The 14,882-nt window shown below is 42.2% G+C and overlaps 1 protein-coding gene across 1 annotated transcript in view; it reads right to left on the reverse strand.

Annotated features, from left to right (window-relative positions):
• The window catches only part of STK38L (serine/threonine kinase 38 like), a 67,360-nt gene that overhangs the window by 11,164 nt on the left and 41,314 nt on the right, over positions 1-14,882 (reverse strand). The window contains exons 3-5 of the mRNA XM_004592635.3: positions 11,669-11,720; positions 2,773-2,895; positions 2,237-2,320 (exon numbers count right to left, since the gene is read on the reverse strand). Coding sequence (XP_004592692.2) covers positions 2,237-2,320; positions 2,773-2,895; positions 11,669-11,720 — 259 coding nt within the window. The remainder of the gene's footprint in view (positions 1-2,236; positions 2,321-2,772; positions 2,896-11,668; positions 11,721-14,882) is intronic.

Here is a 14,882-nt window from a genome sequence, read left to right on the forward strand (position 1 = left end):
AGTACTAACCACTGAAGTCAATGTGTTAAGATTTAAAATACTAATGTACCAGAATTTTAAAAATGAAACTTAGTGGTAACAAATGCAGAATAATTTATTTAGCTGGGAAAATAACCACAAATTATAAAAGGCTGGATATTGGACTTCCAGTAAGACTGCTTCTGTACAAGGGGAGAACAGTGGCCCCCAGGCTCCTCAAAGTTCAGCAAAATGTGCTAGACCATGGCTGTTTTATTCCAGTATCATCCAAGGTGCAAATATAATTTTTAATTATCTGCAAGCCACATAAAGTCAAAAGAATCAGGTGAAATTAATTTTAATACTAGTTTATATAACCCAAGAATTCAAATACTATTTTACTATACAAGCAATATGGTTTACACTTCTGGAGGGTAGCAAGTCTTCTTTTGCTATCTACAATTCTACATTCATAGCATATCTCATTGCAGCCCAGCTACGTTTCAAGAACCAAGTAGCCACATGTGGTCAGCGGCTGGACTACAGCTTTTGTCCTTTTTCTTAAACCTCATCCATGACTAATGCCACTGTAGGTAAATTAGGTTCCTCTTTATCTCCTTCTCCCATCAAAGCCAGCTCTTTCTTCCAAACATATATTTAATCTGTTTAACTTTCTTCAACTTCACTGCTGTATCCAACTTTAAGCCATCACAACATCCTGGTTGGAATTGCTATTACATATGCTCTCAACTGGTCTCCCTGATTCAAGTCTCGCTTCTCCTAAAAGCAAGCTAAGGAACTGACTTACACTTGTAAAATATATATCAAGCATGTCACTCTCCTGTTTAAACAAAACAAAACCCCCTCTAGAGGTCTTTTGCTGTATTTAAAATAAGACTGAAGTTCCAACTCCACATATCGGCCTTCACAGCCGCTGCCTAGCTCTCTGACTGCATCTCTAATCACTCCTCTGACACCACATCTCCTACCCACGTCTTCCCCACCTCAGAGCAGGGCAGGGTTACCCTTGCCTTGGGGCTCTTTGTCTTTGGTACCTGAGCCTCTGTTCTGTCAGATCTTTCCATGTCATTCTTTCTCACTACACATGCTCTTGTCAATTATTTCCTTTACAAAGAAACGTCCTGATCAAATTCCTTCCTCAAACCTGGCTCATGTATATCCCCTTGTCCTTTTCAGACAGCGTTCTGCACAGTGGGTACCATTCATCACAGGAGCCTACAACAGCTGTCTCTTCATTATTACAAGAGAGATAAGACCAGGCAGATTTTGGTATCTACTGTATCCCAGAACTTACAACACTTGGTACACCATAGGCACCCAATAACTGCTTATTGTGTGAATTAAATAACAAAATTACAGGGCACAGTGAAAATCCAGGTGGCCGCAGTTAAGTAAAAATTAGTACTGTACTGATGTAATAACACAGTAAGCTCTGGGCAGAGACGAAAAGGCGAAGCCTGAGGAGCTGAGAGCTGCCTCCCTCTAGAGCCCCTGGTGGGTTGCTCACTGGATGCAGACGTGCACTCAGTGTACAGACCAGAGTGTCTTCCCAGACTGGAAACATGTGTGAACACATCAAGTACCAGTGGGGATGTTTTCAGGTGTATGGTCACTCCTAAACAACTGCACGAAGCTACAGCAAACATGGGAAGAAACCAAGAGTATATTTAGAAAAAAAAAAGTCACAGGTTCTGGGAAATGGGAAAAATCTGCAATTTCTCAGGAAACTGCTTTGCTTACTTGATGGGTGTCAGGGATTGAGTGTGCAAAGAACTGGTCCTTCTACTGAGGGCTGAACATTTATGTCTCCCAAAAGCTCACCTGGTGCAGCCCTGACTCCCACTGTATAGTTGTATTTGGAGAAGAGGCCACAAGGGAAGCAGAGAAGGCTCAATGAGGTCACAGAGTGGGGTCAGTGTCCTGGTAAGAAGGTACTCCAGGGATTTCCCATTTGGGGACACAGTGATAAGGCAGTCAGTTGCCTGCAAGCACCCTGATCTTGTGGGGCTGAGAAGAAGACACTTCTATGTTCGACATCACTCAGTCCATGGTATCCTGTTACGTCAGCCCAAGCAGACTACTCTAAAGACCACAGATTTGGAAGAGACTGAACAAAACAACTGAAGAACATGAATGCAAGCTATCAAAATAGAAACAGATGATGCAGTTATTTCTTTCTAAAATTTCCAGTCTAAACACCTGGAACAACCTGGTTAGAGGTCATTCCTTGGTGTGACATGTGGCAAATAATCCATACCTGCTCTTTTTCAAGCATATCAGCCTTTCTTAATATCTTCATGGCATAGATATGACCCGTGTCTTTCTTTTGGACCAATCGCACCTGGAATATAAAACAATCTATTATACATATTGAATAATCATTGCTAATGATTCAGAAAGTGGAACTGTATGCGCAAATACACATGTGTATTTTAGATTGAGGGGTAAAGAGACAGACACACAGAGAACAGTGAGCAAGCTCCCAGCTGCTGGTCCATTCCCAAAAGGCCCACCCAGAGCTGAGGCTGGACCAGGCTGAAGCCCAGAGCCTGGAACTCAATCCGGGTCATCCACGTGCATGGTAGGGACTCAATCATCTGAACCACCACCTGCCCCTCCCAGGGTCTGTATTAGCAGCAAGCTGGAGTTGGGAGCTAGAGTCAGACACTTAATATGGGACGCAGGCATCTTTATCAGCATTTTAACCACTAGGCAAATTGCCAACCCCAGAAGCAGTTCAAATGGTCGCAAGATAAATACTGTCACCAGCAGTGGCTTGCAGAAGGAACACACCTCTCCAAAAGCTCCTCTTCCTATGACCTTCAGAGACTCGAAGTCATCCAGGCCCAGGCGAGTCCTCTTGAGCCGCAAGAACTCTGTTTCTTTGCGAGCATGCTGTGATCGGCGCAACTTTTTCTGTTATCAAAAAAAGAGGGTGATTTAAAATGATGATTTTGTAATCAGGTTATTTCAAAGAAATAATATTGAAAGATGATACACATAATAGAGGGACGTTAATGTAAATATTATATACTAGTGCTATATTTTATTTCCCAAAGTCAAGTATTTTTAAAGTATAATAAAAAAACTAAAGAAAACTTTTCAAAGCAATGTTATATTTTTATTTACTTATCTACTTATTTATTTGAACTATTTAAGGGACTGAGAGAAAACTTATATACCACTTCAGTCCACATCACTCCCTGGATCTGATGGAGGCCTAAGCTGAGAGCCAGGAAGTAAATCCAGGCCCCCCAACTACCCGAATCCTCACTGCTGCCTGCCAAAATCTGCATCAGCTTGCAGCCAAAGTGGAAACTTAAATTCAAGTATTCTGACAGGGGACTAGTATTTTAATCAGAGTCTCAACTGTCAGGTCAGATTGCTTTCTAAAATATTAATAAAACTTTTATTGGGCCCAGTACAATGGTCTAGTGGCTAAATCCTCACCTTGAATTGCCAAGATCCCACATGGGTAATGATTCATGTCTCAGTTGCTTTATTTCTCATTCAGCTCCCTGCTTGTGGCCTGGGAAAGCAGTCAAAGATGACCCAAAGTCTTGGCACCCTGCACCTGATGGGCGACCTGGAAGAAGCTCCTGGCTCCTGGCTTAGGATCAGCTCAGCTCCAGCCATTGTGGCCACTGGAGGAGTGAGCCAGCGGACAGAGGATCTTTCTCTCTGTCTGTCCTCTCTGTATATCTGCCTTACCAATAAAAAACAAATAAATCTTTATAAAAGAAAACTTTTCTTAAAAATAACAGATAGGGCCCGGCACCGTGGCCTAGCAGCTAAAGTCCTCGCCTTAAACACACTGGGATCCCAAATGGGCGCTGGTTCTAATCCCAGCGGCTGCACTTCCCATCCAGCCCCCTGCTTATGACCTGGGAAAGCAGTCGAGGACGGCCCAATGCTTTGGGACCCTGCACGCGTGTGGGAGACCTGGGAAGAGTTTCCTGGTTTCCAGCTTCAGATCGGCGCGCACCGACCATTGCGCTCACTTGGGGAGTGAATCATCAGATGGAAGATCTTCCTCTCTGTCTCTCCTCTTCCCTGTATATCTGACTTTGCAATAAAAATAAATAAATCTTAAAAAAATAAAAGAAAAATAACAGATAAATCTTTACTTTTGGGATATACTATATTAAATACTTCATTTTAACTAGTCATACATACATAAACATATAATATGTGTTTTTCATCTACCTGCTAACTTAATTCATAAATTACAATTAAACTTCAGGAAAGGCTGACAGTGTTCTCACACTGATTTTTCAATGTTAGCCTAAAACATTCAAGTCAGTGACTTCGTAATTGTTTCAGCCAAGATTGTAAAAAAACAACTATCATGATTTATAACTGTTATAGCAAATAATAAATTATACTTATTTACAATACATTATTCAAATAAATAATGGTACGAAACCTCAAGGTTACATCTGGAACAGGCATTTATTTAATCATCGTAACCTCACTGCTTCCCCCGCCCCTCTGCAAACAAAATTCATAGTGTGTTCCTAACAGATGCGTTCACCGTTCAGTTACACAGGGGACAAGTGAGCTGTCCTCACAGCCAGGAAACACTGCTCTACAAGCAGCTCAAGGACACATAGTGTCATCCCCTTCTACCTGTGCCTGCTTTTAAAATGCCAGGTAAAGTGTTACAACTACGTAAATAGGTATCATTAATGCAATGGAATCCTGATACTTCTAACAATATTAATTTTCAAAGACAAACTGCTGGACATGTGGAGACAACGGGACGCTGGACTGTCTGACATTGTCTGGACCAGCAATGTCAGGGCACACTTAAAACAACAGACTGATGGAATCATGACTCCCAATGAAGGACTATTCCACTGTAGCAACATTGGGAAAATCAGTTGAGGGATGGGAGTTTGCGGGCGAATCCCAGTCTGTATGAAATTGTACCATAAAATTAAAAAATTCAAAATAAAATATTAATAGCAACAACAACAGGCTACACATTCAGGCACATCAATGATAAAAATTATGACATGATCAATGAAAGGCACGTTACAAATTAAAAAGCTTTCTTTCTAGCACATGAATTTAGCCTGGAGGTTAAATTGTGCCACATGTCCCACAGTGAGAGCCTGGGGACAGTGCCCAGCTCCAATTCTCTGTAGCTTCCTTGTAATGTCGACCCTGGGAGGCAGCAGTGACAGCTTAAGTGACCGAGTCCTTCCCACCCATGCAGACCTGGACCCAGCTCAGCCCTGGAATAAGTATGTAATGAAAGGGCACTTTGTCTCTCAAATACACATTTTCCTTCAAAAAAAAAATCATCTATTTGAAAAAACATGGAAAGGTGGGGAGGGGGGCCTGGGCCAGGTTGAATCTAGGACCCAGCGATCCATCTGGATCTCCTGCGTGCGTGCCAGGGGCCCGGGCACTTGGGGTCGCTTCCACTGCCTCCCAGGAGCATTCCGAGAGTGAAGGATCGGAAGTGCAGCAGCGAGGACTGGCACCGTACTGATATGGGACTCCAGCTTTGCAAGTGGCAGCTTCATTTACTGTGCCACAACACTACTCCCTCAAGCAAGTTTTTCTTACACTGCTTTGCCACATACCCTTTCCCACACTCAGTATTCATTATAAAATGCAGTGGCGCTATGGAAAACGTAAGTATGCAACAACAAGAAAACATTTTTTGGTAAGAAATCAGCAGTAAAAGAAATTTAAGCCATTTCTCTATTTACCTAAAAGCTAACCAGATATAAGGAATATCTATGTTTTAAAAGGTGAACTCCTCTAATCACGAGATTAAGGGCTTTCTTCTTTTAGATATGTATTTTTTAAAATTTAAGGCAGACTTATTTATTTGAAAGGCAGAATTTGGTCAGAAAGAGAAAGAGACCTTTGATTTGCTGTTCAATCCCCAAATGGCCACAACAGTCAGGGTTGGGCCAGACCAAAGACAGGTATCAGGAGCTTCTCAGGGTCTCCCATTTGGGTGGCAGGGGCACAGGGCGCTTTAGCAGGGAGTAGCTTGAAGTCACTGCACAACAACTATGTCCCCAGCTTTTTTTTTTCTCACTAGCGCACACACACACACACACACACACACACACACAAAGGGAACCTATGGCATCAATGATGATTATTCTGTCACCTCTGTTGATATTAAAGCAATGCCAAATGTCCTTATTTGTACACAGTAGGGGTTAGGAATTACCCTATGAATAATTTTACGAATCAGCATAACAAAAGACAAGCCCCTCAAAAGTAGCTTGTTTTCAATTTTAAAATTACAGTTTCTTTTTAAGGCCACTTGGTGGCACTATAGCATCATGCCCATATCATTCATGCTTGTAAAGTTTTTTTTCTAAGTACAGACATGAGTAAATATAAGAATTTTAAAAGATAATCCTAATATCTTGTTATAACTTATAAAACTGAGCATAGTTGGGTGTAGTTACAGAAATTTGATTAATATGAATAGAAAAGATGACCTCATTATTTTCATAATTGTATTAAAAATTGTTCACAAAGATACCTGGTTGTATAAGACCACAAGTAAGCAATATTTATGTGGCTTGGGGCATGGACTATTACTGGCAGAAAAGGGAGAATGGGTGGGAGTTGTGGTGCAGCTACTTGACAAGCACATTCCATAGGGGCGTGCTGACTGCAGTCCCTGCTCCTTGCCTCTGAACCAACACATGGAAACTCACTCTCCTCCTCCTCCTCCCTCCTTACATCCTCCTGTCACTCTGCTGTTCAGATAATGTATCTTTTTTAATGAATGGGGGGACCTGTAACATATAGGACACACAATTCCACAAAAACACAGGTGACCAGTAACATGGCAGTGCCACCCTGCCCTCTCCCAGGAACCAGCCAATCAGGGTCAGACCTCGTGGCTCATGGCTCTCATTTGCAGCTCACTTTCAGAGTAACTCATACTCTGGATTTCATGGAACTTTTTCTTTCTTACAAAAGCTTCTTTTTAAACCAGGTTCCCAAGACTGGATTTCACTCAGGTCTCAGCTCCTGGCAGTTACCAGAAAGTGTCCCCCCGGACCTCCAGAGAATCCTAGTACTTAAGGAGATCAAGTGGGACCAAGGTCCCACCCGTGGGGCCTACAGAGCAGCTCATTCATGCCAGCTTTTCAGCTCCACTGTGACCAGGACAGCCCATGCCCTTCGTTTGTGACTCCTCCACCTTCTGCCGCTCCTCTTTGGTTCTGCTGGAATGCTTGTTTTTCTCGTCTGCCTCCTGGGCCTGCTTCTTGCCCTGGTCCAGGGGATTCTTGCAACCTTCCCACCTGGCCCTAACACCTGCCACCTGCCTGAGCTGTTTTCTTAAGCACTTGAGGTGAAACCAGATTTGTTTTCTTCCCTGCTGCTCTCCCTTTCCACGCGGGTATTCTGAAGTTGTCCACCTGCAGCACGCCATCTCCACGCACCAAGAGACTGTACAGAAAAGTGCCGAGGCAATGAAAGGCCTTTACTAGCAACTTCATCTCAGTACAGACACCTTAATCGGCCACATTGCATGGCTTAAAGTTTTCACAACTCACTTTCACGGATTACTTCACAAATCTCTATTACATGCTGAGTCAAGTATGAATGCTAGCTATCATTTAAAACCTACATTTCATTTTTGTAAAATTATTATTTTTTTAAATATTTATTTATTTATTTATTTTTATTTTTTATTTTTTTAAAGATTTACTATTATTGGAAAGCCGGATACAGAGAGGAGGAGAGACAGAGAGGAAGATCCTCCATCCAATGTTTCACTCCCCAAGTGAGCCGCAACGGGCCGATGCGCGCCGATCCGATGCCGGGAACCTGGAACCTCTTCCGGGTCTCCCACGCGGGTCCAGTGTCCCAATGCATTGGGCCGTCCTCGACTGCTTTCCCAGGCCACAAGCAGGGAGCTGGATGGGAAGTGGAGCTGCCGGGACTAGAACCGGCGCCTATATGGGATCCTGGGGCGTTCAAGGCAAGGACTTCAGCTGCTAGGCCACGTCGCCGGGCCCAAGATTTGTTTATTTTTATTGGAAAGGCAGATTTACAGAGAGAAGAGGCAGGGGGAGAGAGTGAGAGAGATCTTCCTTCCTCCGGTTCACTCCCTAATGGCTGCAACAATGAAGCTGGGCCAAACCAAAGCTAGGAGCCAGGAGTTTCTTCTGGTTCTCCTAAGTGGGTACAGGCCCCAAGGATTTGAGCCAGACTCCCTTGCTTTCCAAGACCACAAGCAGAGAGCTGGATTGGAGGTAGAACAGCTGGGACATGAGCAAGTGTCCACATGGAATGTTGGCACTTTACGTGGTTTAGTCTGTTATGCCACTGAGCTGGCTCTGTGATATTTGTAAATTCATTTGATACCATATAATTGCACACATAATTTTTATTTTAATATTGAGTTTGTCTAGGTTACATAACTTAACATAGTTACACAGTTCAAGACCTAACAATAAATACAGTGAAATGAAAAGCAGCGTCATAGCATTCTTATAAAAAGGTATGAGCCAGAGGACATGTAGGAGTGCAAGCATCTCACATTTTCTACAAGTTGTTGAGAAGATCTAAGGCAAATAGTAGCACTTGTTGGTGCAGGCTTAAGGTGGCACACAGGAAGACGTAACAAACATACTTGGAATGCAAGTTGTTTTTAAACATTTTGTCATTTATCATAAACAGCAGCTGACTTCACATGCAAGTCCAGAGTTACTAGTTCTCTTGAAGAACAGGAACTCTGCTACCCCAGGCTGATGGTGACTGTTCCTTTTAGATGCGGGCAACAGTGTTCTGACCTGTCCCACTCTCCAGCACTGATGCCAGGCACCAGGTGACACGTCAGATGGGGCAAGATGGAAAATAGTATCTTTACCAACAGATAAACTGAGAATCCAGTGATTCATAAAATAGGAAACAGAGAATCCTTTTCTTTGTGGAAATAAAAATCCACTTTGCTATGAACTGAATAGGTGACAGCCATGTGTCCGGATCCCAGCAGAACGGCCTGTGGAGCATCCTGAAGAGCACCTGGCGGGCCCCTCCTCCCGACGCTCCCTGCCTGGCCTGCAGGTGTCTGTTCCTCTCTGCCTGGACTTCACTCTAAGTTCTCATGTTGATGCATGACGCACATAAATACAATCACAACACAGAACTTCAGTGTGAGAAAGTTATTGTATGAACAGTGAGCAAAGAAGTGACTTACACTGTTTCTACACGTGGGAAGACAGATTTATATGATTACCCTGTCACTAACACTTAAAGAACAAAACAGAAACTTTCATGGGAATAATGACGAGTAATCCTATATGTAAAAATATCTGGCTTTTCCAGAGCAAGGTTATCAAAGTAGTCACCTTCGGTATAAATCATAAAACACTTTGTTATTTCATGTAAACATTTCAACTATAAAAGACACAGATACAAAAAAAAAAAAAAGATACAGGTACAGATAGGGAAAGACTGAAGATCAGGTAAAAATTCTATTTCAAATAATCACTTGACAATGACTACTTTTTAAATATGAAAACTATGAGGCCATCATTGTAGCACAGTGATGCAATGTCAGCATCTCGTGAGCGCTGGATCCATTCTCACCTGCTCCAATGTCTGACCCAACTCCCTGTCCATGTGTTTGGAACAACAACAGATGGTGGTTGGAGTCCTTGGGCCCCTGTCATCCACCTGGGAGACCTGGGGGGAGTTCTAAGCTTCTGCCTTTGCCATGGCCCAGCCCTGGCTATTACAGTCATTTGCGGAGTGAACCAGCAGATGAAAGATCTCACTCTCTCTAACTCTGCCTTTCAAAAAAATAAGTCAATGTTTTAAAAAACTAAATATGCAAATATTTTGATTATCAAAAACCATTAATTAGTCTACGTTGTAATTCCCTACTGCATAGCAAATAAAGTATATTTTTCTTAGTTAACTATTTCAGAGATTTCCATTGTGTGTCATCAACTTACCTTGCTATTTTTTTTTAAAGATTTATTTATTTATATTGGAAAAACAGATCAGATTTACAGTCAGAGATACAGAGACAAAAATCTTCCATCTGCTGGTTCATTCCCCAAGTGGCTTCAAGAGCTGTTGCTGAGCCAATCTAAAGCCAGGAGCCAGGAGTGTCTTCCAGGTCTCCCTCACAGGTGGAGGGTTCTAAGGCTTTGGGCCATCCTATACTACTTTCCCAAGCCATAGGCAGGGAGCTGTACGGGAAGTAGAGCAACTGGGACATGAACTGGTGCCCATATGGGATCCCGGTGTTTGCAACATAAGGATTTAGCTATTGAGCCATTGTGCTGGGTCTCCTTGCTATTTTCTTTATCATACCTTTTTTCAGCTCCGATATAATTACTCACTATTCTACATATGCAGTCATTTCTTTATAAATACCTCTTATTTACCATGTAAATTCTATATATTCTTTAAGATTTTAATCTACTGCTATCTCTTTCAGGTGACCCTGAATTGGGGGTGAGAGACTTTATTTTCAAAGTTTGCAACAATGCAACATGGACACACATTTTTGCGAACACACACACACACAGCCTCTCCTAATCTGCATACTCCTTGCAGGTAAGACTCCTTGCTTGATATTCACCAATATTTATTCTAGTCCTCTGCCAGCTTTGGGAATCTTTTTTCCTTAAAATTTATTTTGAATTTCAGAGTTATAGCAAGAGAGATGGGACAGAAAAGATCTCCCATGTGCTCATTCACTCCCCATGTGTCTGCAAAGGCCAGCACTGGGACAGGCTAAAGCGAGGCACCAGGAGTTTCATCCAGGCCTCCCACAGGGGTGGCAGCGTTCCAAACACCTGAGCCACGTCAATAGCAAGGAGCTGGATCCCAACTGGAGGAACTGGAACATAAACTGTTGCTCACAGGGAATGCCAGCATCTCAGCAGGCAGCTTTACCAGCAGAATGCCAGCCCCAGCTGTGAAGGCATCATGCTTAACAAGATGGTGTGGAGTTTCCAACCTCAGAAGTTGATGTATGAAGATAAGCACAGAGACCTGAGCAGTTAGGACAGAATGTAGCAGCTGCACCCTGAGACACTAGGAAAGTAACTCCTCAAGCAAGACGCTAAGGCTTGCAAGGGCACGCTGCTGCTGGGTGAGACAAAGAGCAAGCTCTGAGCAGCAGAAACAGCACGTGAAAGATCCTCAGGCAAGAGAGGGGAATCAATCACTGAACATGGTCTGCATGGAATGAGAGGCTGGACTGGGAGGAGCAGAGGCTAGCCCACAGGCAGACGGTCTGGTACCCACAAGTTCCAAGCACAGCCTCGTCCTGACAGCTCTGTGAAGGGACTGGGAAGAAGAGGGACAGGATCAAATGCACTTTTAGACAGACCACCTGGGATGCAGGCTATGAACAAATGAGGGGTGGCCAGGAGAGAGGTCATGTGGGGACAGATGTCCTTCAAAGAATATATGCAGCCATTGAAATCAGGGTAGTAGCACTGGGCCAGGGAAGGAGCTGGCTTTTAAAAACTGTAAGAAAACAATGCGAAAGAGTTAACAGATGGCAGATTCTTCTTGAAGCTTGATTTTTCTGTCCCCCACACCCAGAGTTTTGCAGATCCAGGACCTAACCTGGGGCCTAAGGACAAACATGTGCTGTAAAACCATGCAATCCTGACAAACACCAAAGCCACTGGGGTTACTGTGGTACAGAGTATGGGTTAGACCTTACCTCTTCATCTGCCAGGCCTTCTTCTTCCATGGCCACTTCCAATTTCTTCTGCCTTTTCAAAAGAAAAGATAGTTAAGATTTTAAATATGTTCTTAACTGTACTGAATTAAGAAATGCATATTATTTATTCAAACAAATCACTTCAATTTTCAATTTATATATATATGTATACACACACACACACCCTTCAAATCAGATCAAAATTAGCACAAAGAATAGCATCTCAAAATGTACATCTAGTTTAGCTAAATGGGTAACTCACTGGGAATGTTTACTTCCCTTTCATGTCTACATGAACTGCTAACAAAATGGATTAATATTCTGGGATCTTGAGAATCTGTGGCCCAAGGGGATAAGCTGCTGAGGATCCCAATGGCAGGGCTGCTTTGAGTCCTAACTCTAGCACTTCTGATCTAGTTTCCTATGAATGTGGCTGGGAAGATAATAAAAGATGATCCATGCACTTGGGGTCCTACTACCCACATGGGAAATCAGGACTGAGTTTCTGGGGTCAGCCTTCACAGAACTATCTGCTCGTGGCCATTTCGGGAGTGAAACCCCAGATGGAAGATCTCTCTCTCTCTTCCCAACTCCTCTTCCACTGCCTGCTGTCACCTGCCCTTCAAATAATCTCTTTGAAAGTAATTAATCTTTCAAAATGAAAAACTCTGTTATCTAATGTTCAACCTGATCAAATAATTAATATTTCTCAATGCTTATATGAGAAACATAAAAGGCAATTATGCTGAAAGTACTCATATCTAAAAATGTTTATCTATTTCACTTGTTGGCAAGCCAAAGAGATAGAAGAGAAAAAAGAAATCTCCCATCTGTGTATTCACTCTCCAAATGCCAGTAACAGCTGGGGTTGGACTCAGAACTGAAGAAGCCTCCAACACCACATTCTGTGCCTGCCACCAGGCACCCCTGGCACCTGCAAGCTACACAGTGAAAGATTTCCAGCTTCCTCTGCTGAAAGAATCCAAAGAGCAGCAGGACAGTTATTCTGGGACTATCAACAAATGAGGGGGTTTCAAACCCCTCATTTCTCCTGGAAAAATGCATATTATGAAAAACTATGCATGGGTCTTAAAAAATACTTCTGTGCTGCACCAAAGTTTTCTTCTTTTTTGAGGGGCAGAGAGATACAGAGAGCTCGCTCTCCATCTGTTAGTTTATTCTGCCAAATGGCCACAATGACCTGAGCTGGCCAGGATGAAAGCTCAGAGCCAGGAAGACAATTCAGATCCCTACCACGGGTGACAGGGACACAACTACTCGAGCCACCACAGTGTCTCAGTGAGCCAGAGGCAGGAGCTGGGGTCAGGGATCCTGCCCAGGGATGTGGGCATCCAGAACACTAGGTCAAACACCTACCCCTGAACTTGCTTCCAAATTCTCCACAAACTTATTGAAGCTCCTTCATAAAAGCAGTTTCATCAAATCACCACTATTGCCTTCCTTCAATCCTTGCCAACAATAACACTTGAAACTACGTGTCACTCTGAGAAAAGACAGAGACACAGGAACTCTCATCTGCTTCCACCGTATCTACACAGGAAGACCCTTGACTTCTCTTGTACCTTTTTAAAAAACAGTTTTCCTCCAACAACACTCTTATGCTTTGCTGTGGTCCATATTTTGTTAGAAGTATGCATTTATCCAACTGGGTAAGCTTCAAATACACATCATATGTTTTCTTAAAGTATCTGCTTTTAGAATTTCCAACTGGTTTAATCTGACATCCATGACACCAAAACAAAGACGATTTCTGTTAATAGTATCAGATGCTTTTTATTCTCATATTTTCTTTTGGGAACAAAGGGAAAACCTGATTATATTAGCAGTTCAGCAGAAAAAGTCAACCTTTACAATTCTAACAAATACTAAGTACCTGCTTTTAGGGGGAAAAAAATATAGGTCTTTCTTCAAGCTCTCTTGTGATGATATGATCACTTCCAGAGACTTAATTATCCTTAATTTATGGTTAATGTAATTACTAGCATATTAGGTTTATTTCTAACTCATTTTATGCTTTCTATTTTGGTATTTCGGTTTCTCAGTTTTTGGTATTTCATTTTTTTTCTATTGCCTTCTTTTGAACTTTTTTCAATCCATTTTCCTCTTCCACTAAGTTTAAAACAAGCTATTGTTACAATTTTGGCCGTTATCCTAGAAATTAGAGCATGAAGACTTAATTTCTCAAAATCTTACGTTTGAAAATCGCTAACTTTTCTACAAAGATTTTAAAGAATATTTTAATTCTACTCACTTTTCTCCTGACTTGCACCCTACTGTTGGAGATTATTCTACAACTAATCATACAACCTGTGTATGATATTATCACAATTAATTTTGTTTGTTGTTGTGTATCGTTTTTTTTTTTTTACCTGTATCCTCCTATTTACTATTTATCCGTGTATGATTTACAGCCTTCCCTCTCCCTACGCTGACTCTGCTGGCCGCGAACTCTCAGTTCAGGTTACCTCTGCTTCTTTCTCATTCCCCTCTTCTTTAAGCAACTTTAATTAAACTGATGTTAGCTCACCCACTGTTCTCTACATTTTATAATTCTCTTGCATATATTCTCATTCTCAGATGACTTCTGAATAATTATTCATTTCATTTTCTAGTTCACTGATTCTCTCCTCACCTGTGTCTCCTCTATGGTAAGTCTTGTGCAAAATTAAATTTAAAATTTGACTCATCTTCCCTACTCCTATTTCACTGAATTGTACCTCTTTGCTAGGCATGAAGTTTCAGGGCCCAAACTGACTAATTCCTCTCCTATCTTGTCAACCACTCTCACTTGCCGGTTCTTATCTACAGTCTTCATCACCAATCCTTACTCAGGCCTCCTTCCCACCAGCCAGGTTTCCTCTTCTAGTCAGTATCTGACATGCTCTTCCAGAGAAACCGTTGCAATCATTTAATTAAATAATTAGATAATCATTTAATTCTGCTGAATTGTTAAGTCTCTCTCTACTTCCACAGCAACAGCATGTTAACAAAGCATGCCAGGGCCCTTGGATGTTAAAATGATTTCTTCTCTGTCAAATTTCCTTCTCTTGCTCGTTAACCTCTACTTCCTTTCACTCACGCACATAAAAAATAATATTCTTCCTTTACAGCCCTGGTTAGAGGCCACCACCATTCATGAACCTTTGCCAGCTGCCTCAGTCAAAAGAAAGCTCACCCTTCTTGCCTGCCTCTT

This window comes from Ochotona princeps, chromosome 27 (genome assembly GCF_030435755.1).
Source record: "Ochotona princeps isolate mOchPri1 chromosome 27, mOchPri1.hap1, whole genome shotgun sequence".
Taxonomy (NCBI): Eukaryota; Metazoa; Chordata; class Mammalia; order Lagomorpha; family Ochotonidae; genus Ochotona; species Ochotona princeps.